General features: G+C 38.1%; 1 protein-coding gene across 4 annotated transcripts in view; it reads left to right on the forward strand.

The window, feature by feature from the left end:
- The first annotated feature begins 8,725 nt into the window (after positions 1–8,725).
- Positions 8,726–25,637, forward strand: part of WNT5B (Wnt family member 5B) — a 147,349-nt gene continuing 130,437 nt past the window's right edge. The window contains exons 1-2 of one of the 4 annotated variants that reach the window (XM_074269379.1): positions 8,726–9,151; positions 9,855–10,307. In XM_074269379.1, the coding sequence (XP_074125480.1) occupies positions 10,302–10,307 (6 nt within the window). In that variant the 5' untranslated portion in view covers positions 8,726–9,151; positions 9,855–10,301. Of the gene's footprint in view, positions 9,152–9,453; positions 10,308–25,637 lie in introns of those variants that run through there. The other 3 variants (XM_074269380.1, XM_074269381.1, XM_074269382.1) reach the window with 3 other exon arrangements.

Here is a 25,637-nt window from a genome sequence, read left to right on the forward strand (position 1 = left end):
GGTCAAAGGACATATAAAGTGTAAATTTACTGCTTTTGGTCACTGCAAATCTTGTTAGTTTCTGAGTTTCACTGCTCTTTTAGAGTACCTTTGTATATCTAACTTGTCCTTCATGTATCTCTCAGTTCCTAATGAAAATGCTGCTAAATTTTTAATGGCAGGCTTACTGGTGGGAGCTCTACACCATACAACCTTTTGAAGTTTATATGATTATGACGTTGTGACAGTGTGGAAAAGGGAAAGAGAGCTAGAGAAAATCTTTCTCTTTCTCACTCTTCCTCCAAGGTTAATTCCCTCTCAGGAATCCTTAATTACTGGATTTGACCACCTCTCAATTGACTTGAAGCTGAAAATGTACTATTCTGAACCACTTGCTAAATTATACATAGGTCAGAGGTGTGCATGTGGTTCTTTCGAACAATAGCAGCTTGATATCTTTAAACTAATTAAGGATATATATATATATATATATATATATATATATATATATATATATATATATATATATATATATACAGAGAGAGAGAGAGAGAGAGAGAGAGAGAGAGAGAGAATAGCTGGGGAGGGTCAACCTTCAAACAAGTTAATAGGGAACTGTCCAATTGGCAATTAGTCTCATGTGTTCATTATCCAAGTGTGTTTGCTCAATTCTAGCCCTTTACATTGGCTGATTTATATGAGATGTACTTTTAGTGATTGTGTCCCTGTTTTATGTTTCATTTGATATTAGTAATTAGAGACTCATCAGTTATCTCTGTTGTTGCATATTTCAAGGACTCTTAAATTAAACATATGCATGATAGGTACTTCTTTGAAAAAGAGCCTTTAAAGCTGCATTTTACTGTAACAAATGCTTTTTGTAGTCAACAAACAGTACGACATTGGGAGCCTGTATTTGCTACATTTTTCAGTCAACTTTTTGTAAAGATGTGGACTAATGTGGAATATGATTTCAACAGGCTTGTCTGTTCCCTTTTCATATCTTCAACAAAGATGATTTTGATAAATGTGTAGCTTGTCATAGAGAATTTATACAAATAAGAAGAGTATAGGAAAGTTAGGATTTTTTTATCTTTTGTTTTTGATGCTAATAATCAGGTTCATGATTTTATCTAGAACTTAGGACAACCATCCCATCACTACCCTTAAAATTGTGTCATCTCATACCCTGAGGTGTGAAATTAATAATAATAATAATAACAATAATAATAATAATAATAAAACAATATTTTATTTTAATTATAGAGTAAAACAACCATTTCCATAACATAGTATAATTTTTTAGAAAGATGATTACACATAAAACTGCAAATCTACTAAATATAATTTGCTATTCCTTTTAAATATACAACAAAATTATTATGTAAATTTCTTTTTTCTTTTTTTTCTTCTCTCCCCCAACCTAGAAATAGCCACCATTAGAAACAAATAGGTATGTAAATGTAAAATTATACTAAACATACTTTAATTTATTACTTTGACTTCTTTTGGACAGAACTAGTCTAATCTAATTGCTTATTCCCCCTTTGTTATATATACCTTGTGCCATTTCTACTTTTTCATACAGCTTATGTGGAACTGTGATCTTATGATTCAAATGTATTGATTCCACTGCTGTTGACAGAAAAAAAGTTTACTACAGAAATATTTATAGCTCTTTTTAAATTTTTATCTAAAATTCTCTAGAGAAGATCTGGATCAATTAGGTTTTCTCTATAAACTTGTTTTTCCTTCTAGTATTTCTCACTGTTTTATGAGGAATTGCTGATCATAATCTTCCACCTTCATCCTCAGTTAGATTTTACCAATGAACTTCTATCTAAATTGGTGGGGGTTTTTGGTTATTATATTTCTCCTCTTGTTAAGCAGATTATATTTGTTAATTAGGGAAGTTACTTTGCATCAGTTAGTTTTTTTGTGAAATAATGGTAGTTAGCGTGTCAATTACCTTTCCTTTTATGTCTCATTTTTCAGAATCAATAACATTTCTCTTAATTCATCCTGCCTTCTCATTTTCTTTCTTTTGTACTTAATGTTGATTTTGATCTTTGCACTAACAAGGAAAAGATCGGTGAACAGTTAGCTTGGTTTTTTTAATAGCTTTTTATTTACAAGATATATGCATGGGTAATTTTTTTAATATAATTTAATTTTTATTTTATTTTATAATTATAACTTTTTTTGACAGTACATATGCATGGGTAATTTTTTACAACATTATCCCTTGCACTTACTTCTATTCAGATTTTTTCCCTTCCTCCCCCAACCCCCTCCCCCAGATGGCAGGCAGTCTTATACATGTTAAATATATTACAGTATATTCTAGATACAATATATGTGTGTAGAACCAAATTTTTTGTTGCACAGGAAGAATTGGATTCAGAAGGTAAAAATAACAGTTTACACTCATTTCCCAGTGTTCCTTTTCTGGATGTAGCTGATTCTGTCCATCATTAATCAATTGGAATTGGATTAGCTCTTCTCTATGTTGAAGATATCCACTTCCATCAGCATACATCCTCGTACAGTATCATTGTTGAAGTGTATAGTGATCTTCTGGTTCTGCTCGTTTCACTCAGCATCAATTGATGTAAGTCTCTCCAAGCCTCTCTGTATTTCTCCTGGTGGTCATTTCTTACAGAACAATAATATTCCATAACATTCATATACCATAATTTACCTAACCATTCTCCAATTGATGGACATCCATTCATCTTCCAGCTTCTAGCCACTATGAAAAGGGCTGCCACAAACATTTTGGCACATACAGGTCCCTTTCCCTTCTTTAGTATTTCCTTGGGATATAAGCCCAGTAGTAGTATGGCTGGGTCAAAGGGTATGCACATTTTGATAACTTTTTTGGGCATAATTCCAGATTACTCTCCAGAATGGTTAGATTCTTTCACAACTCCACCAACAATGCATCAGTGTCCCAGTTTTCCCACAGCCCCTCCAACATTCATCGTTATTTGTTCCTGTCATCTTAGCCAATCTGATAGGTGTGTAATGATACCTCAGAGTTGTCTTAATTTGCATTTCTCTGATCAATAGTGATTTGGAACACTCTTTCATATGAGTGGAAATAGTTTTAATTTCATCATCTGAAAATTGTCTGTTCATATCCTTTGACCATTTATCAATTGGAGAATGGCTTGATTTCTTATAAATTAAAGTCAATTCTCTGTATATTTTGAAGATGAGGCCTTTATCAGAACCTTTAACTGTAAAAACGTTTTCCCAATTTGTTACTTCCCTTCTAATCTTGTTTGCATTAGTTTTGTTTGTGCAGAAACTTTTTAATTTGGTGTAATCAAAATGTTCTATTTTGTGATCAATAATGGTCTCTAGTTCTCCCTTGGACACAAACTCCTTCCTCCTCCACAAGTCTGAGAGGTAAACCATCCCATGTTCCTCCAATTTATTTATGATTTCATTCTTTATGCCTAAATCTTGGACCCATTTTGATCTAATCTTAGTATGTGGTGTTAAATGTGGGTCCATGCCTAGTTTCTGCCATACTAATTTCCAGTTTTCCCAGCTGTTTTTGTCAAATAATGAATTCTTATCCCAAAATTTGGGATCTTTGGGTTTGTCAAAGATTAGATTGCTATTTTTATTCACTATCTTGCCCTGTGAACCTAACCTATGCCACTGATCAACTAGTCTATTTCTTAGCCAATACCAAATGATTTTGGTGACTGTTGCTTTATAATATACCTTTAAATCAGGTACACTTAGACCACCTTCCTCTGACTTTTTTTTCATTAGTTCCCTTGCAATTCTCGACCTTTTATTCTTCCATATGAATTTTGTTGTTATTTTTTCTAGGTCATTAAAATAGTTTCTTGGCAGTCTGATTGGTATAGCACTAAATAAATAGATTAGTTTGGGGAGTGTTGTCATCTTTATTATATTCGCTCAGCCTATCCAAGAGCACTGAATGTCTTTCCAATTATTTAAATCTGACTTTATTTTTGTGGCAAGTGTTTTGTAATTTTGCTCATATAATTCCTGACTCTCCTTTGGTAGATATATTCCCAAATATTTTATACTATCGACCGTTATTTTGAATGGAATTTCTCTTTGTATCTCTTGCTGTTGGATTGTGTTGGTAATGTACAAAATTGCTGAGGATTTATGTGGATTTATTTTGTATCCTGCAACTTTGCTAAAATTCTGAATTATTTCTAAGCATGGGTAATTTTTTAGCATTGACAATTGCAAAACCTTTCATTCCAATTTTCCCCCTGCTTTCCCTCTACCCCCCACCCTTTCCCCAGATGGCAGGTTAACCAATACATGTTAAGTATGTTAAAATATATGTTAAAGACAATATATGTGTACATATACATGTACAGTTATTTTGCTGTACAAAAAGAATCAGACTTTGAAATAATGTACAATTAACCTGTGAAAGAAATTTAAAATGCAGGCGGACAAAAATAGAGGGATTGGGAATTCTATGTAGTGGTTCATAGTCATCTCCCAGAGTTCTTTTGCTGGGTGTAGTTGGTTCAATTCATTACTGCTCTATTGGAACTGATTTGTTTCATCTCATTGTTGAAGAGAAAGCCACATCCATCAGAATTGATCATCATACAGTATTGCTGTTGAAGTATACAACGATCTCCTGGTCCTGCTCATTTCACTCAGCATCAGTTCATGTAAGTCTCTCCAGGCCTTTCTGAAATCATCCTGCTGGTCATTTCTTACAGAGCAATAATATTCCATAACATTCATGTAGCACAATTTATTCAGCCATTCTCCAATTGATGGGCATCCACTCAGTTTCCAGTTTCTGGCCACTACAAAGAGGGTTGCCACAAACATTCTTGCACATACAGGTCCCTTTCCCTTCTTTAAGATCTCTCTGGCATATAAGCCCAGTAGTAACACTGTTGGGTCAAAGGGTATGCACAGTTTGAAAACTTTTTGAGCATAGTTTCAAATCACTCTCCAGAATGGCTGGATGTGTGTGAACAGTTAATTTGAAAATGACTCGAATTAGTAATATTTGTTTGTTACAATGTAATCAATTTTATTTCTCATGATGTGATTCAGTTTGTCCAATACTTCCTGGCTCTATTCTTGAAGATCATACTCATTATATGAGTTGACCTCTATCATTTTTTTTTAATTCATGAACATTTTCCCTGTCCTCCTTCATACACATTTTTGCATCGAAGTATAGAAGTACAGAAGAAATAAAGATTTCTACAAACCCAAATCTTGTCTACCAGACAGGAAGGAATTTATTTAAATTTATTTAAAGGGTAAAGGAAAAAGAGAACCAAGCAAGAACCACAGACAGGAGAGAGGAAAGATCACAATATACATTCTCGTGGACTTCAAACCCTAGTGGCTGGTGTAGAAGCCTTCCCCACAGGAAATTCTTGAGCACTTTCAGTGAGTCAGACAATGGGGTTCTCACCACTTCCCTTGGGAATTTAAGCTGTGTCTCATCTGTTTCTTCCCGGCTACTCAGCCACAAGCTCTCTTCCTCTGAGTACTACAACTTCCCTCCCTTAAGCCACAAAGTTTTGATTCATCCCAGAGAGAGCTTATAGGAGGAACTCATGTCCTATGGTGACATCAGTTAGAGTCCCAGTATCTATTTCAAGACAGGTCCAAAGTTTATTTCTATCTTGCTGCAAGTCCATTCTACAAAAATAATCTTTGTCTTTTCTTGACAGATTAGAGTCCCCTGGGAATCACTGCCTTCCCTTTACTCCAGCCACCATTAAAAGAACTCTAATCCTTCAGAAGAAGAAGAAGCAGCAGCACAAAAAAGCAGAGAGGACAGAGTTCTGAATCAGAAGATCTTTTCCTCTGTTTCCTATTTTCTAGCCATGTGCAGAAGCAGTTTCTTCAAGGCTGTTTTCAAGTCTGTAAAATGAATAACAATACTAATATTACATTATAATTTTACATATCATATTCTATTCTAAAGAAAACCTGCAACTCAGAAAGATCTGGACAAGTAATACATGTTGATTCTAGGCAAATCACTTAACTTCTCAATACAGTAAGCAATTCTCTGAAATAGTAAGTAGTAGGGGAGAATTGGTTTTTTTTTTTGTTTGTTTGTTTGTTTTTTTCCATCGGCAATTGGGGTTAAGTGACTTGCACAGTGTCACACAGATAGGAAGTGTTAAGTATCTGAGATAAAATTTTAATTCAGGCTCTACTGACTTCAGGGCTGGTGCTCTATCTACGGTACCACCTAATTGCCCCAGGAGAATTGTTGATTTGTATTGCTAGGTGTTTCCTGGAATCGAGTTCCCTAAACCAATGAAATTGTAGTTCCAGATTCCTTTCTCCACCATTATCCCCAATATACTTCTCTCACTCAGTTTCCTTTGAGGAAAACATTTTTAAAATCCTCAGATATCGTTAGAATTATTATATATTTTGGTATTTTGGACTATCTTCAAAACTTGTTGTGGCCCTCAAATATATTATCCTTTGATCTGGTTTTGAGCTCCTCTCAATTTAGCTGGTCCTTTCTTAGACTAAGCTTTTTTCAGAGATTGAGTTGTATTGGTGTAGCCTTGGAGAACACAGGGTTGTCTCCATGACATGATAAAACATTGGAAAAGCATCTCAGTGGAGGAATTGTTGTCGGATTATTGTCAAGTTTGATACAACAAACTGGATCTAAGGTTTCTTTCTAATATATATATATATATATATATATATATATATATATATATATATATATATATATATATATATATGTGTGTGTGTGTGTGTGTGTGTGTGTGTGTGTGTGTGTTTCTTGCCATCTCTTTCTCTCTCTGAAGAAGGGAGCCTTGAATTGGCTCCCTTGACTTGTATTGAGAGTAGTGGCCTCAGGGACAATAGGTCAAGCAGTTGATGTTGTGAAAATGCTCAGGACCTGGTCTAATAAACCCCAGTGACTTCAGGCTGAGAAAAAAACTGCAATACCAAACAAGTCTTTCTCTTTAATTAGTTGGTATTTGCTAAAACAGCTGTTAGCTTTCTTATCGTAAAGTCCAGAGGAAAATGAATACTTATTTCCTAAACATTATGGGGACTTTTTATTTAGTTCCATCTTTTTCTCTTGACATTCCTTCCCTTCTTGAAGGGAGCTATTACTTAGAAGTGTTACCTCATAGGGTTACTAATTAAGAAAAAGCAATTCCTCTGATTATTGTAACCTCCTTGCCCATCCTTCATTGTAGAGCATTTAAATAGCAGTTTCTTTAGAGGTGCCAGCCTCTTTTATCCCTCTCTCTAAACACACAACAGCAAAGTGCTTTACATAAGTTGACATGTCTGTCTGACATGACTGTCTGTGGGCTTGCTGTTGTTAGCCCCAAATGTCTTGGAGTTTGAAGCCCAGCTCCTGGAGATAACACAGCTGAGTCACATCATTCTTTTGTGCCTGTAACAAAAAGGCATTGTGAGATTTCGTGTATTTAAAAGCACTTTGACCCTTTAGACCAATACCCTCTGACCCAGAAATCCCACTGCTAGACTTGTACCATAAGGAAGTAAATGGCATAAAGAAGGTTCCCCATACAAGCCAAAATATTTATAGCAACACCTTTTTGTAATAGCAAAGAACTGGAAACAAAGTGAGTGTCCCTTGGTTAAAGAGTAGTCCAATAACTGTGGTACATTAATATAATGGGATATTACTTTATCATAAGAAATTAGAACTACGAATATAGAGAAACATGGGAAACCTTATATGCACTGATGCAGAATAAAGTAAACAACAAAAGAAAAGATACACACACACACACACACACACACACACACACACTGACTACAATACTGTATGTGAAAAGAGCAAAAAAAAAATCATAGAAACTCAATGCTATCAAATTATTATGATCAAACTTGGTCCCCCAAAAGAGATATAAGAATTACATCCTTTCTTTCTTTCTTTAATAATAGTCTTTTTTATTTTTCAAAAAGACATGCAAAGATAATTTTCAAATCTTGCAATTTCTTGCAAAATCTTGTGTTCCCAATTTTTCTCCTTCCCTCCTCACTTCTCCCCTAAACAGCGAGTAATGCTATATAGAGGTTTAAAAATGTGCAATTCTTCTAAATTATTTCCCGTTTATCATGCTGCACAAGAAAAATCAGACCAAAAGGGAAAAAATAAATAAGCAAGCAACAACCACCACAAAAAGGTGAAAATACTATGTTGTCATCCACATTCAATCCCCAAAATCCTCTCTGGATGAAGATGGATCTCTCCATCACAAGTCTATTGGAATTGGCCTGAATTACCTCATTGTTAACATCCTTTTTGTCTTTGAAAAGATTGAGGATTCTAGCTATGGAATCTGCATACATATGTAATGACTGACTTTTTCAATGTATGGTTAATTTCCCTGAACTGTTCTCTTCCTTTCCCCTCCCCCACTAAGAGATGGCTCTTTAAGAAGGGGAGGGGAGAATTTATTGGATAATGAGGGTGGTATAAAAGCTAAAGGGAATGAAAACATTTTAAATCTTAAAATATGTGTGAATATATACACGTGTGTGTATTATGTATGTGTATATACACGTGTATCTATATATGTGGATGTGGCAGAGAGACACAAAGAGATGAGAGAGAGAGAGAGAGAGAGAGAGAGAGAGAGAGAGAGAGAGAGAGAGAGAGAGAGAGAGAGAGAGAGAGTGTTTTCTTTAATAAAAACGTAGACCACTAAATCCAGAAAATAAAACTCTCTTTCCTTCTAGAGGCTAATTTATGCTGTGCTCTAGGTGCTCACATCTGTCTTAGCTACCCTGCCCATAAAGTCAGGAAGTAATTCCAGCCCTATTCACTGGGAGAACAAAGAAGAGAAACTTTGTAACAAGGGACTGGAGCAAGCTTAAGGAAAGAATGTTGAAACATTGTTAGTATTTTTTAAACTGGACTGTTCTTATTCCTCGGTGTCTCTTAACTTCGTCCGGCCTTTGCCTCCGACAATGCTCTCGGCCAGAGACCTGTACTGTTCTGCCCTTGCTCTCCCCTCTTGTCGGGGCACCGAATGAGAACTGCAGGTGGGGCTCTTGCTAGGATTCCACAGAATGAGAACCCAGGAAACTCGAAGGGACTCCGGGCGCCAGTCTGTGCTCGCGCCGGTGCTTTCTGCACCGAGATGTCCAGAAAATCTGCTTTAGGGTAGGCTGTTTTGGAACAAGGGTTGGGGTACTCTCAACAAGTAATTCCTGTAACTGAGAAGAGTCACTCGGGGGTAGAGAAGGACTGTATGCAAGTTAGATGAAAAGGCCGATGGGGGGGGGTGTTTCTGGCCGAGGTGCATCTGACCCAGAGGCAGCTCCCGAGGAGGCAGGTGCGGAAGTGCACGGTCTTGTAGCCTGTCTTGCAGTCTAGAGGAGGGGTCTGTGGGAGGGGTACTCCAGAGTCTGGAAGTGGGGGTCGAAAAGGAGGCAGTCGGGGGCTGGGCATGGACTGGCTGGGGGTGGAGAGGAGGCGTGTGGGAGGCGGGGCGGAGGCGGCTGGAGCCCCCTGGATCCTCCGGCCCAGCTCGGGCCCCCTGCACTCCGCGCCCGTCGCGCGCTGCTACCACCTTCCCTGCAGCCACCGAAGGGACCCGAGTCGCCTTTCGATCGCCCGGAGCCACGGAGAATGGCACTGAGCCCCACGGGGCTCAGGGACCTCGGCGGCTGGGACTAGTTGCGATTCCGACCCCTTTCCTTCGCCTCGCCTAGCTTCAGAGCCCGGAGCCCGCCCTCCCTCACGCCCCCTCCTCCTCTCCAAGCGGGCCGACTTCAGGGGTCCCACCGGGGCAGGGTCTCGTCCCTCCAGAGGGAAAAGAGCGCGGGCTTTCCCTGTTTAACTTCCCCCTCCCCATCTCGAACAGACACACTCGGGGGTCGGGGTCGCCAGTCCCCTGTCGCAGCAAACCGAGCCCCGGGAGGCTACAGAGAGATCTCGGGGTGCCGAAGAGAACGCCCGGAGCTGGCTTCCTCGGAGTGGGCGCGATCTTCCACGCTTGCTTTCCAGACTTCTCCCCCAACTCCACGGTTTCGGATGAGGAGTTTGGAGTCGCGAGAGGCGGACCGGGCGGAGCAGTGAGCTGAAGGAGTTCTGGTGAAGGGGTTCTGTGCTTCAACTCGGTGGTCCCCTTCCTGGCCCAGCTGGGGCAGTGAGTGGGGTATCTTCTGCCTGCCTCTGCCGCCTGCTTCAGAGGGGGTGGGGACAGAGATCCCCCACCCCCTTCACCCCCTACTGCCACCCGGGCTGGAGGAAGGAGTCTTTCCGAGGGGGGGAGGGGAACCTTGCGAGTCTCGGGAGGACGGAGCAGGACATGCAGGTAAGAGCTCGGCTGGGCTTCCAGCTTTAGGAAAGAGAGGGTGGAGATGGCTTCAGAAGCACCTTCCCTCGTGTTCTGGAGAAGGCATGAAGGAAAAGCAACAGGATTCCTTCCTTTGCTAAACTTACCCAAACTGCTGCTTTTCAAACAGTTTCTGCCTCTCTGCGCCGCCGCCGCCGCCCCCACCTCTTTCCATTCCAACCCCAATTCAGTTAGGGGGTAGATTAGGGTGGGGGAGGTTCCTTCCAGCATAAGTCTAGATCATTTTTGCTCATTTCATAGCGTTGGAATACAGGGCTGTCTTTCTCTAAGGACGTGGTAGTGGGAAAGGGGGAAAGTGAGCAGAACTCTAGCGGCTCTGTAGCTCGGGAGCTCTTTATAAGTGAGACTTTGTCGTACGAACCAGTGGGCCCGGGTCTGCAGGCCAGTTAAACCCCAAACTCCATCGGCTGGGGGATGATAGGTTTGGGGTGCGGTGGCAATGAGATCGAGAAAGTCTATCGACTCTGTCTCAGACCCCTCTAAGAAACAAAGCTGGACTGAGCTGCCTGTGTGGGAGAGGAGAAAAGCTCCCTCCCTCTCTCTGGCCCTGCCTGCTGGCTTTATTTAGCTTTGTTGTAATACTGGTGTTCGAGAGCATACTAACTCGTGCAACAGTCAGGTAGGGATAAGGTTTCCTAGCCAGCTACTAGCCTCCTAAGGACTCCCTCCCACTCGGGTAGCTCTGGAGTTTCACTTGGGGCTCTGTTATGCCCCAGGCTGACCCAGCCCTCTTTGGGACTAGCGCCTAGGCAATAACGGGCAGCTGAAAATGGTCTGGCACCTGGGTGTGTAACCAATTGAAAGAATTGGCTTCATGATCACCATCACTTCCAAATGACTGGGGAAAAGGTTAGCTTTTAAAAAGTCTTTCCATCCATCAGTCAACCTTCAAGCAATTTTTAGGGGCTAGACACCCACAGGGACACACATATGTGTGTGTATATACATACATATATGTATGTATATACACACACATATACATGCTCATATATAGATACAGAATATATATATATATATATATATATGTATGTACACTTACACATATATACACACACACATATATTTGTAAAATTCCAGGCACTATATTATTGGGAATAAAAGATAAAAACAAGATAGTCCCCCTGAATCAAGTACCTTACATGAGGATTGGAGGGGAGGGGAGACTCTATATGTACAAGCTACATTCATATATACTTCATACAACATAGCCTTAGAGGAAAGGCATTAGCAAGAACCAAAAACGACATACTGGCACTTGAGGGATTCTCAGAGACAACTCCAAGAGGAGGAACTTTCAAGAACGGAAGACAGACAATGTAGCAGCAGAGTACAGATTTTTCAACAGCTTCTTCAGACTTCCCTAGCCATCTTCTGCTTGCCCATAGCATCATCAAGACAGGGAAGAAGATATATTTGTCAGTGGGGGTGGGTTTCTAGACCCACTGGTTGGTAAACCGAATTCCTGCCCAAACCCAAGGAACCTTGAATATGGGATAAAGGTTTTCTCAATTTACTACTCACTCCCCAACACCTTTACAAAATATGCAGCAGCCATATAGGAGGGGAGTGGGAAATGACCCGGGTTTCTAAGTCATTCATTTTGTAGAGCCTCAGGAGAAATATATCAAGAACAATATAGTTAAACTGCTAAAGCCAAACTTCTTGTATATTCTCATTCTCCTTATCACCGAGGGAGATTATTCCCAGGTAATTATGAATTCCCATTTTACTGAGAGGGAAGCAGGTATCTGGGAGAGAAATGATTTGTCCAAGATCATCCAATGAGTCCTAGAACACATTTGCAACTACTTTCTGCTGAATCTGGGCAGAATTTCAACCTGATAACATAGAAGAAAAAGGCTCAGGATCATGTTACCAATCCCCGAACTGCTCCATTCTCCTAGGAATGTGCCTGTTTGACAGAGTTGTGGAGAGATGATCTGTCCCTCCATGCCATGGATGCAGGTGCAGAAAAGACTGGGGACAGCTGTGCACTTTCACATTCCTGGCTAAATACCAGCATTCTCACATACATGGGCAAAGCCACATTGTGGCCCACCTTTGACTGGCACTAAACAATATGCATGCCCACCCCTGCCTACACATTTCTCAGCAATGAGTGCCCTGTTCTACATTGGCAAAGGATTGCTCATAGCTATCCACACTCACATTTGAACATAGGCTTGACTGGCTCCTGGAGATTGAATTTAAGTAGACTAAGATAATATCCACTTGACTATCAGACAGACTTAATACTCCCTCTTCCCCATGTACCCATGCTTTAATATATTTAGGATTCATAGTAAGCAGACACCATTGGAAAGGAAAAGATGGTATTCCTCAATTTGAAAATTCCACTCATTCTGCTGTCAGTCTATGGGCAGTTTTGTTATAATTGTTAGCAAGAGAGAAAAGGAGGATCCTTCTCAAAAAAAGACAACTCTGAAAAAGATGATAGCTGTTTGCATACTTATTGGAGAGGTGGTAATAAAACTGAGAGGGGGGCTCTTAATTATGGTATCAAATCCAGAAACCCAGAGAAAGAATATGAAGGTCAAATTTATGCCAGGTGGAAGTGCTATGTGATAAGGAAATGATATTTGCAATTACTGAGATCACAGTCAGTCTTTTTTCTTCTTTACTTTTTGCTTCTTCAAGAAATTGGGTGTTTGTAAGGGGAAACACTATGGGGGTCTGCCTGCCAATTGAGATCAAGAGCCAGAGTTGGATGAGCTACCTGGCTGCTTTCCATCTATAGATTTCCTGTATTCCCAGGCTACCATTTCATATGTGTGTGTGTGTGTGTGTGTGTGTGTGTGTGTGTGTGTTTGCCCAGGAATTTGAAACCAGTCTTCTAGTTCATTTGGTGGTTGTAATATTATCTCAAAGTATCTCTTATTGACTTATTGAACAACCCTTTTGGGGGCCTTTTTTCCCCTTACTATTTCCAAAATGCAAACATTAAGGGGACACTGCCAAATTATTGTAAGCCATATGTTACAAAAGGAAAAAGGAATGCCCTTCACCTGCAGAATTCATACTCTTTCTGATAATGGCTGCTAAAAAAACAAACAAAAAACAAAACAAAACAAAACAAAAAAACAACTGTCATGTATTTTTCACATTTTTATGCTTTTATTACCATCACCATCAACTCTACCTCCTCATGGTTCAGAAGGCAGGAACATTATTCTGTACTGTATCTTGTCTCTTTCTCTTTTCTTCTTTTCCCTCTCCTTCTCTCTGTCTTTATTTCTCCCCCTTCTCTTTTATTCATTCATTCAGTCGTTCAATTATTACTACAGTAATTTCTGTTGCTTTTTAAATTACCCAGTGTCCTTGTACCTCTGAGTTTTGATCTACAACATATTAATAGACAGTTATATGGAATTATAATTTTTAATCAGAGAAATGAAAATCAATAGAGTGAATCAAAACTTTCCCAGTCCCATATGAGAGTTGTTTTTGTTTTTTGTTTTTAAAATGGATTTACCTATTCACTGGACTTAGTGACAAAAAAACCTGGCCTCGAGTCCTGTAGTGTAGGAGAAAGAGTCCTGAATCGGGAGTCTAAGGACCTGGTTTCACTAGTTACTAGTCATGTTGCCGTGACAAGTCATTTTGATTTTCTGAGCTTCAACTTAGTCATCCATTAAGGGGAAAAAAAAGTATTTATTTCATTCCCCTCCCAGGGCCTTGGGAGAATCAATGAGATAATGTATGTAAAATGCCTGAGACAATTTACAGAGCCCCAGATAAGTGCCAGTTATTTTTTTTTCTTTACCATTCATTGCATTGCTGTTGGGATTGAAGTTAGGAATCCAATGTTCAGAGTTCTGGAGCTGTAATATCTTTCTGGTATCTAGATGTAGATAATTGGTCTTCATAGAACCTCAAGAGTTGAAAAAAGACAACCCTCCCTCCCCCAAACAAAATAAAAACAACCAAGATCTAGCTGTATGGCATTTCCTCTGTGGGGAGAGGTTGTAATAAGGTGGAATAAGGTGCTCCTCTTTTGTGTAGCATCTTGACATAGCATTTATTCTTTTTCCTTCATCTTTAGTTTCTCTTGATTTCTGCAAACTGGATTTTTGCATTCTGGAGAGGATACCTACAGAACAATTAAGGAAAAGTACAATGATGAAAATGAAAAAAACTGTTGGATCATAACACCCCCAACTGGAAGGAATCTCAGAGTTTATCTAATCTAACCTGTAGGATCTCTTCTTTAATAATCCTGACAAATGATTATCTAAGTTTTCTTTAAAGACTTCTTAGAAATAAGGAGCCCACCACCTCTTGAAGCAGCTTTTGGTCTTTGGAGAAAGTTTTAATTGTTAGGATTTTTTTTCTTTACTGGGTTATTTCTTCTTCTTCTTCTTCTTCTTCTTCTTCTTCTTCTTCTTCTTCTTCTTCTTCTTCTTCTTCTTCTTCTTCTTCTTCTTCTTCTCATTTTTTTCTTTACTGGATTATAAATTTAGAACTAGAAAGGGACCTTTAAAAGGTCATCTAGTCCAACTCCTTCATTTTATAGATGAGAAAACTGAGCCCTCAAGAGAAGTGACCTGCTTAAGAACACATAGAGAAATTCAAACCAAGGCCCTTAACTTACATTCAGTATTTTCCTTTTATTGCAACACCTTGTCTTTCTATGCAGCTAAAGTCTATCTTGATGTGACTTCCATTTCTACTTCTGCCTTCTGTGGCCAAGTAGACTAAATCCATTTCCTCTTCCATTTCACACCTCCAGACACTTCACATGATCTTGGAATTGGAATGGACCTCAGAGGTCATTGAGTGCAACCTCTTTCTGACAAGGATTCCCTTTACTGTGCTTAGCAAATGGTTAGTGGACTTTTATGTGAAGACTTTCAATAAAAGGGAATCCATTATTGCTCCCCCTCTCCAAGATAGCCTATTAATTTTTGGATACCTACAATTAATTTTTTCCTTACATCAAACTCAGATTTTTTAAATTTTTTACCTTCTTTTTCCTGGGGAAAATCAGCATATATCTATTCCTTCATTAAGATCTTTCCCCCATCCCAAGAATTCTCATCCCCAAGAAAAGTATCTGTGTTTCATTCATCTGATTCTTATTCCATAAAAAGCATGAACTCACTGTCTTAAAAGCCCCTCCTTGTTCTCCTCTGAAAATTCTCCAGCTTATCAATGTCCTTCGTACAATGTGGGACTATTACCTCCCAGATTTTAGACACAGTACTAATCTTAACAAGGCCTATGATTGAATTTATCTGTCATATGTATATCATAGTATGTCACACTTTTGACTTGTTTGAGTGTGTAGTCCACTGATGTAAATTACTTTGCCCACTGTAGAAAGCAATGAATTGGCAGGATCTCTGAAAACTGACATAATTTGGTACAAATCCAAACATTTTTCTTCACAGTGGAGCTCTATTGGAAGTGCTTCTGAAATCTCAGGCACCGGTTCACATTGGTAATTCCTCTGCTCTGAACTAAGCTTTTTCAGCTCTGAACTGCCTATGTTGACCTGACTAAATTTAAACTTTCTACACCCACCTCCTCCATCCCCGTTTGACCCACTCACTCATGGCTTAACCACTAGGCTAGCTGCTTCTGCATCACTTCCTGATTTCATGGCCACTGTGGTTTGCAGTTTGGTTTTACTGTGATGCCTGAGTCTTTTCCTAAACTTTCTAAAGATGATATTTTTCCTTCTTAATCTTCTCCTCCCCAGTGACTCCCTTCTTAACTCCTCTTCCTCCTGAGTGATTTATACTGTAGAAAAAGCCTGATTATTTGTATTATGGAAAAGTCTGAAAACTTGGGATTCTATAGGGTCAGGTTTCCCTGGTCCTCTTCTCGGATAATGCTAAATATAATGAAGTGAGGGTCAAAATATTTCACAGCACTTTAGCCTGACAATTAAAATGGAAGTCATTGATGCTTCAGATATCTTTAGCAAATAGAGTTAATATAGACCAAACCAAATAGAAAGGCTACTTCTAGGGGAAAAAAAAAACACATGCAATCTTGAAAGGGACAGTAGTGTTTTTCTTTTCTTTCTATTCTTGAGTTTTTAATACCTCAGGAGACAGTTAACCTGCTAATTTGGTACATTCCATAGTTTATTCCACTAAATTGTTCTCTAGTAGTTTTTTGCTTTGGGAATATTGTTTTGGGAGAGTCTTAGGTGGGAAGTCTGTCAGAGATCTAGGAGATTTTGCCTTTTCTATCCCCAGGGATAATATCCTCCATTTCTACCTGATTCCTTGGAAACCACCTTGTGAGTTAGGCAGTGAGAACATTGTTATCCCCAGTGACAGTAGGAAGAAACAGGCTCTCGGAGAAGCAATTGTGGTAACATGGCACTTCCTATTATACCACACTCTTTTCTTACTGGTTGTGTGACCGTAAGCAAGTCACTCCCTGCCTCCAAGCCTCATGTAAAAAATGACAGGGTTGTACTACATTATCTCTTATGTGGTTTCCACCTAAAATTTTGAGTGATTCTAAATATTTTACACACACACACACACACACACACACACACACACACACACACCCTTTCTGATATTGAAACCTTAAAAGAGATGAGAGATATGGATCCAAGCAAATAAATGGGCAAGAAAAGGAGAATTCTCCACTCCCCCATAACACATACCACCACCACCTTCCTCAGAGTTAGAGAGAACTCATTCCTCCTCCATGCTTTCATAGAGTTACTGTTTCTCAAATCTGGTTCTTCCAAGCCGTGGTCTGTGGTTGAGCTCCAGAGGCTCAGCTCTGACTCTGGTCTGGTCTGGGGGCCCCTGTGGTTAGTTAGCATCCTGAGGTTTGTGACGAAGCTCTGTCTATAGCTGTGGGTGACCTCCTGGTTGGTGCCTGCCTTCTTTCCCTCTGTGAGGGACCCAGTTTTGGTTCTCAGTCTGGCTTATAACCCTTGCTTTGCTGTAGCTTCTGAGAGATGGAGTGGTCCTAACTTCTGAAAGGGAGCCTACATTATAGGTTCTTTTTGCCTAACTCAAAAGGGGTAGGAGTTGATTTACTGAATGCTCTTGAAAGAACAACAGGACTTGATGATAGTTAAAGGGAACTTTTTTTTTTAATTAACAAGTTCACTTTTAGTGACTTTCATCTACCTCTCCCCTTCCACCAATAATTTTATAGTTATGTATCATTCTCAGTTATAAGATTTAATCAGTCATCCTGAGGGGAGGATGGATGATAGTATATGCCTCTCAGATAAAAATCTGACAATTTATGCTCATCCAAACACCTGTCTTTGAATCTCAACAATTTTGGTGCTGTGTTATCACTGAATAGTGATAGCGCAGAGCCTCTTATGTCTTTCTTGAATCTTCTTTTCCCTTTTAAACTAGACTGGATTTAGTAAAAAGAAAGGCGAAGGTACGAGTGAGGCCAGTGCACTCAGACCTTTTTTCCTGTTTAAAAATTCTGGCTTTCTAGTTCTCTGTTCTTGAAAAGACTTACCTTGCTCTTTAGAAGAATGGAATAAGACAGTCTCTCTCTCCAGGTGATCTTCTCAGGTGAGAACTTCACACACTGATTGAAAAGACTCTCTTGGGAGATATTTGGGCAGGGATGTTCAGTGACTGTTTTGATTTCAGATCTATGGGCTTAAATCATTGATTCAAAGTTCACAGGCAATGTATACACAAAAGGCAGTATAGTACAGAGCATCTGCACTGGAGTCAGAGAACTAGGGTTCAAACCTACACTAGTTATATGACCTTGGACAAACCATTCATTAACCTCTCTCTATAGGTTCTATCATGTTCTATCAGTAAAACTAGGGCCTTGGGCTAGCTATCTTCTATGCTTCCTCTCAGTGCTAGATCTATAGATCTGTGGTATTATGCCCCTGAGCATGATATAAATGAAAGACAAACTGAAATGTAGAAGGCTGGAACTCCTCTTTGGCAGTTCTAATGTCTGTAATCAGTGGTTTAGAACTCATTCTAGGCTCACCTGGCTGGATTAAATCTTTGAAGCTTCTTAACAAATTGCTGTGGCTGGGGTCAATTTAAGTTTCTCTTGGGAACATCAGAACCTAGCTCTGGTCTCAGTTTGGGCCAAAAGAAGAGTGGTCCCAATGCACTCATCCAAGTTGACAAAACAATATATTTAGGACATGTTTTCTTTAACCCAGCAAAAATAACATAAACAAACATAATAAATTTTTGTCTTCTACTGGGCTAACTTTCCACAGGGACCATAGGTTTCATAGTATCAGCAGAGATGAGTCCATGTGACTTTCTTCCAGATCTTAGATCCTTTTTTCCTGGTATAGTCTTTTGGATGCACAGGTCTTCTTCTTGGAACCCAGTCCATTCTAACTCTCTTATCTCCCTTCTTGTTGGGTAGTTTTCTGTTTTCTATTGGTGAAACTGTTTATTGTTTTGCTATCTGTGATCTTTTCTTTGTGGGGGTGACTGGGAGTATCTTCTTCTTGCTGGTTTCTATCTTCTTTTAAAAGCTAAGTCCTAGTATGAGAAATGACCAGCAGGATGCTTTCAGAGAAACCTGGAAAGACTTACATGAACTGATGCATATTGAAATAAATAAAACCAGGAGATCATTGTACACAGTAACAGTAATATTGCACGATGAAGAAGTATGAATAACTTAACTATTCTTAGCAATACAATAGTTCAGGACAGTCCCAAAAAATTCATGCTGAAACATGCTATCCGCCTCCAGAGAAAGAACCGATACTGTCTACAGATTGAAGCATCCCATTTTTCACTTTCCTTCCTACATAATTGCACATGCATAACTCTATTGGATTGCTTATCATCTTAGGAAGGAGAGAGAGAATTTAGAACTTAAAATGTTTTTTTAAATAAAATATTATTTTAAAAAATTAAAGTTAAGCCTTCAGATCAACTCAGGTATGGGAACTTTATCTTTAATACTAGAATGATAGTTACAAGTATTTAAAAGAAGGCAACTTTATATCTTATTCAGGGAATTTGACTCCTGGAGTTTAGGAGCTTAAATGATTTCTCTGGAGCATATTTAACTTTGTCTACTAGATATGTTCAGAAAATGTGGAACTTATATGTTTAAGTGATGTGAAGGATTGAGTGTTGTACTGGAATTCAGGAAGACCCAAGTTTAAATTCTATTTCAGATACTTACATGCTGGGTAACATTCCCATCATCCTCATTGCCTCAGTTTTTTCATCTGCAAAATGGGGATAATAATAGCACCTATCTCATAGATTTGGTGTGAAGATCAAATGAAATAACATATCTAAAGTGTTTATAAACCTTAAAGTACTATATAATTAGAAGTAGTTACTATTATTATATAACAGACTAGCTATGAAATATTCTTAACTTCTTGAATGAAAAATGTTATGTAAAAGTGAATCCAGTGCTCCACTTTTTTAGTGATCTCAGAGTGAAGTTGAAATGCTAAAATCAGTTTCTCCTCACAAAGAGACTAGAGATCCTTGCTTTGGCCCAATAAGGCTGCCAAACAGTGAGTCATAGTAAGTGGGGATTTTAGCTATTTCTTAGGATGTAGTATTCTTGTGGAATTTAGCTTTCTTTTCTTGTAAGAATAGCTTACTTTGCCATATGTGTATGTGCACACATATATATTTGTATATGTATATATACATTGATGTATATGTATGTGTATGTGTGTGTGTATATATATATATATATGTGTGTGTGTGTGTGTGTATGTGTGTGTGTAAAATATGTGTCCCCAAAGTATATGTCATTCACCTCCCCCCTCCTCTTCATCTTCTTGTATTTAGAGCAACATTACCAGTCAATAAGTACATATATGCAGGATCAATTATCCATCATGTTGGACTTGGTATTGTTGCCAATCAATCTCTCTCTCTCTCTCTCTCTCTCTCTCTCTCTCTCTCTCTCTCTCTCTCTCTCTCTCTCTCTCTCTCTCTCTCTGTCTCTCTGTCTCTCTCTCCCTCTGTCTCTCTGTCTCTGTCTCTCTCTCTCTCTCTCTCTCTCTCTCTCTCTCTCTCTCTCTCTCTCTCTCTCTCTCTCTCTCTCTCTCTCCCTCTCTTCCTCTCTCCCCCCTTTGTTTCTCCTTATCTCCCTCTCCCTCCCTCCTTCTTTCTCTCTCTTTCCTCTTCCTCTTTCTTCTTTTCTCCTTCTTTCCTCTTCTCTGTCTCCCTCCCTCTCCCTATTTCTTTCCTTTCTCTCTCTCTCTCTCTGTCCCCCTCCTCTATTTCTTACCCCTATGTCCTTGGGAATATCTCTGCATCATCTCCCTTTCTCCCTCCCTCCCTTTATGTCTGTGTAGGAACTCATATTCATCATGTTTGTCCTCTGATGAGGCAAGGTGAACTCTTTGGACAAAGACAGTCACTGGGATGGTTCTCTCTTCTTGCCTCATGAGCTCTAGCTCTGTTAGCCTATTGCTTTCAACTATGCCTAATGAAATATATCTTAAGAGTGATTCTTCTGTCTTGCTAATATAGTAACCTTGTTTTATAGTATTTTATGGTAGCCTTATTTTAATTCACCATAATGACAATTTCATTAGTCTCATAAAGCTTTTTTGTTCTTTCCCATTGCATGTTCTTATTACATTCTGCCCAATATTTTTGGATCTATAAATTTATAGATAGAAAAGACCTGAGAGATCAGAGGATCATAGGCTCTAGAGTTGGTTTAGATGTTATCAGTGATTCCTCATTTTATAGATGAGGAAACAGGTCTAGAGAAATTAAGTGACACTCTCTCTCCATATATGTATGTATGTGTGTGTGTGTGTGTATATATATATATATATATACATAATTATATATACACACATATAAATACATAATATGTACATATATATGCATACACATATATGTGTATAGACATATATATATAGAAAGTGGCAGAGATAGGATTCAAAACCTTGCTCTTATTTTGTAGTTCAAGTCATTTCAGTCATGTCCAACTTTTCATGATTCCATTTAGGGTTTTCATGGCAAAAATATTAGAGTTATTTGCCATTTCCTTCTCTAGCTCATTTTACAGATGAGGATAAACTGAAGGTTAAGTGACTTATTTAGGGTCATACAGCTAGTTAAGTGTCTGAGGCTTCATTTGAACTTAGGATGATAAATCTTCCTGACTACAGGCCTGGCTCTCTACATACTGTGCCACCTAGCTGTACCCCTCTTGTTCTTATGTTAATTCTAAATTCAGCACTTCCTGTCTTCCTCTCCCAGCTCCTACATTTGCAATAGTCTCCTATTTCACTTTCTTTATCTAGTTCATCTTGCCCTGCAATCCATTTTGTAAATTAATCTCCCTAAAGTCACATTTTGATTGTGAATTAAAACCTTTAGTGGCATATATAATAAAGTACTGCAGAAATTCCTCAGTCTGGCATTCACAATTTGGTTTCTGGACTTTCCATTACATACTAGGTATATCCTATTATCCAACCAAGCTGGCCCATATGTTGTTCCTTGAATATATCTCAATTTTTATCACTTCTTTCCCTCTAATTACTCTCTACTTTTGACCTACAATGTTTCTTTTTACCTTTCTCAAATCTTTTTGATAACCTATCTTTCAAGAACAAGTTCAAGTGCTACCTTTTTCATAAAGTCACTTTTCTTTTGCTTATTATGATGATGATTTTTCAAGAGAAAGAAAAAGCTATTTGTATAGAAATTGGAATTTTAGAAAAAAATCTCCATATCCTCATGAACCTTAGAAATAAGCAAAAAAGAACCAGCTATGATTAGATGGGAATGCTTTTCATGAAATAATATGGGGAATAAATTCAGTATTGTCAGCATACTTTCCAAAAATATCATTTTCCACTTTCAAAAAAGGAGAAAATCTTTTCTTTTCCGTTTCTACAGATAGTTGGTGGAGAACTTTATTATTATTCATAAATGCTTGCACAAAAAAGAAGGCAATATAAGTTCTCATAGGGTGGGTTCTATTTGGAAAACCAATTACCTCCAAATTGCTACAAATTTTCATGAATATGGAAAGAGGATAAATCAGGAATGCTATCCAAATGAATTACAGCAATATAATATTTAAGAACTCTGGGAACAAGTATTCCATGAAAACTTGAAGGGGCAAAGAGCCAAGGTTCTGTTGAGGACTATTCTATTGTATGTACTCTCTGTGTTTTCCATATGTGGTAATGATGGACACCAACTTAAAGTTCTTTTTTTTTTTTTTTTTTTTCCCTTCACTTTTATGTTTGAACTTCAAAGGTTCTTTGCAGCTTTGGTCTTTTCATGAGGAATGCTGAGAAGTTCTTCATTTTATTAAAGATTAATTTTTTCATTTATAGGATTATACTCAGTTTTGCTTCTTGATCGTAAGCTACATCTTTTGTTTTCTAGAATATTGAATTCCAAGTTTACTGCTTCTTTATGGTGGTGGCTGCTAAATTTTGTGTGATACCAACTGTGGCTCCTTAGTACTTGGATTCTTTTTTGCTTCTTGCAGTATTTTTTCTTTGATCTGGAAGTTCTGGATTTTGGCTGTGATATTCTTTGGAGTTTTCATTTTAAAGTTTATCTTAAGGTTTTATAGGCAAATTCTTTCTATTTTTACTTTGCCTTCAGATTCTAAAAGATTTGAGTCATTTTCTTTTTAATATTTCTTGAAATAGGATATCTAGGCTCTTTTTTTTTTTAAGTTATAATCAAAGAGTACACCAATTTCTTCCTTGTTCCCTTTTTTCCCCCCAGGACAATTATTTTTGCTATTAGGTACTTTATATCTAATATGTTTTTTCAGTCTTTGTCTTTGATTCAACATTTTTTGTTGGCTTATGAAATCATTGGCTTCTATTTGATCTTTCCCAATTTTAAGGTAATTGGTTGTAAAGTTTTGTACATCTTTTGCCAAGTTGATACTTCTCTTTTCAATTCTTTCTCTCATAGTTTTCATTTCTTTTCTAGTTCCCCCCCACCTCAGGCATTCTCACTTTATTCATAAAAAGCATTTTAAACTCTTAAAAAAAAAAACCTCTTGCTTAATCTCCTCTTAATCTGAGTTTGTGCCTAAACTATGTTTTTTCTGAGGCTTAACTTCTAAGTGTTTTAAGCTCATTCTCTTCTGTGTTTGTATCTTGAGCATCTCTGCCACCATAATATCTCATCATGATGTGTTTCTTTTTTTGTTTACTCATTTGTCCATCCTACTTCTTGACTTTAGAGTTGATGTTAGTGTTGGGCTCTGCTACACTTATCTGGAGCAAGGGTCTGGATTGACCCTGTTGCTGCTTTCTCAAGGATATTGAGTGTGATTATTATTCCAGGATCTCAAAGACAAGCTGAGGATCTGAGAGCTTTTAGTGCTCCTAAAGGGATACAAGGGTAATTACTGCCCTCTGGCCTTAGCTCTGCAAATTTCTGACTTTGTGTTGAGTCTAGTGCAAGTATAGTTCCACTAGCTCTGCGCCTCCCCCCCACCCTCAGTCAGCCAGTTGGAAAGTAGAAGTTTTTGGTTCAAAGTAGAAGAATTATAGACTCTCCTTTGATCCGGGTTTTCTGCCTCAGTTATTTCTCTGTAGGCTGGATTAGATGCTGGAGGTGAGACTTAGCTCTGAGCTTGCAGTTGCTTCTTCTGAACTTTCCCCTTTCTTGATATAAAGACCAGAGCCTCTTGCAAAAGGCAGTGCTACCTTATCAGTATCAGGTGTGTACAGGCCCTTTTCTCCCTTTTCTTTGAATCTGTGATCTAGGATTGTGTAGTGAGCAAAAAAGCTGCCATGTAGGCTCTTCTTTCCATTGGAACGTTCCTATATGGGTCTGGAGATGCTCCAATCTGAGTCTGGGACCTCTTTTTATGTCAATGTGTTGGTACTATAATGTTCTACACCATTTGCTCCTGCTCCAATCTTGTTCCCAATATTTGCAGACCTCCCTGTCTATCTCCCAGTATTGTCCTGGGCAGACAAAGATCTCACTATAAACTTTTTCTATATTTCTTCATCAGGTTTCAGTGTGGTACATTTTGGAAATCTGTTTGGAAGAGTTGTAGATGGCTTTTATTCTGCCAGCCATCTTGATTCTGTTGCTGCAGTATCTTTCTTATGGCACTTATCAAATATTTTCTTATATTGTAGTTCAATTCAATTGTCAACCAGTATGTATAGTTTGAAATATGAATGATTTTACACACACACACACACACACACACACACACACACACACATAAACACACACAGTTGTCTAATGGTAGCCATTTCTTGGTAGGGAGCAGAGTGGGAGAGAAAAATAGTTCGATGACAGTTATATTTAAAAGGAACAGCAAGTTGTACTATAACAGATTTGTAGTTTTATGTATAATCATCCTTCGTCCCCCATTATACTATGTTATGGAAATGCTTGTTTTATAATAATTCAGAATTTAAAAATGAAAATTTGGAAAAACAATTCATAAACCAAGAATACCTCAGTATAGCTAGGCACAGAGATCTCCTCTCTAGTTATTCCCCATCTGAATTGTTTAGAAATTACTCACATGATAGATTTTAACTGGTTTTTTTATTAAAACTTTTTATTTACAAAACATGCATGGGTAATTTTTCAACATTGACCCTTGCAAAATCTTTTGTTCCAAATTTTTCCCTTCTTCCTCCCACCCACTGTCCTAGCTGGCAGGTAGTCTAATACATGTTAAATATGTTAAAATATATGGCTTTTAACTGTTTTTTAAGGCCAACCTAAATTGTCAGACACCCTTTCTGATTCAACTTGTTTGTGCTCCATAAAGGGATTGATGAGGATGGTTATGTTTTTTAATTAATTACTGGCATTGCACCCTTAATTTTCTATTTTTAAGACCTGGGCTTGGAGATTCAATCTGACCAATTGGTCAGAAAACAACTCTCCTATACCTATATTAGAATAATAACAGTTGAAGAAGAAGTGAGATGGCAAATATTTATATTATCTATTATATTTATATATTTATTAATCTATTATATTTATATTATTATTACATAATATATATACTACACATATATAATACTATTATATTTGTAGCACGATTGACAGAATTGGTAAGTGATGATATGTAAGAGATGGAGAAGAAAAAGTTAAAAACAACCATAGGATTTCATATAGGAAAGACTAAGAGTTAATGTAGTACAAAAAGAATAGCATCACTAAATGGTTTTATTGGAGAAGCTGAGATTAAATAATTTTTATCCAAGTTCACTCAACCAGTAAGTAACAGAACAGGTTTTTATGCTTCTAGACCCTTTCTCTTCACAATTTATCCATATAACTGCCATACTAATTAACTGTCCTTATGGACAAA

This window comes from Sminthopsis crassicaudata, chromosome 5 (genome assembly GCF_048593235.1).
Source record: "Sminthopsis crassicaudata isolate SCR6 chromosome 5, ASM4859323v1, whole genome shotgun sequence".
In the NCBI taxonomy this organism is placed as follows: Eukaryota; Metazoa; Chordata; class Mammalia; order Dasyuromorphia; family Dasyuridae; genus Sminthopsis; species Sminthopsis crassicaudata.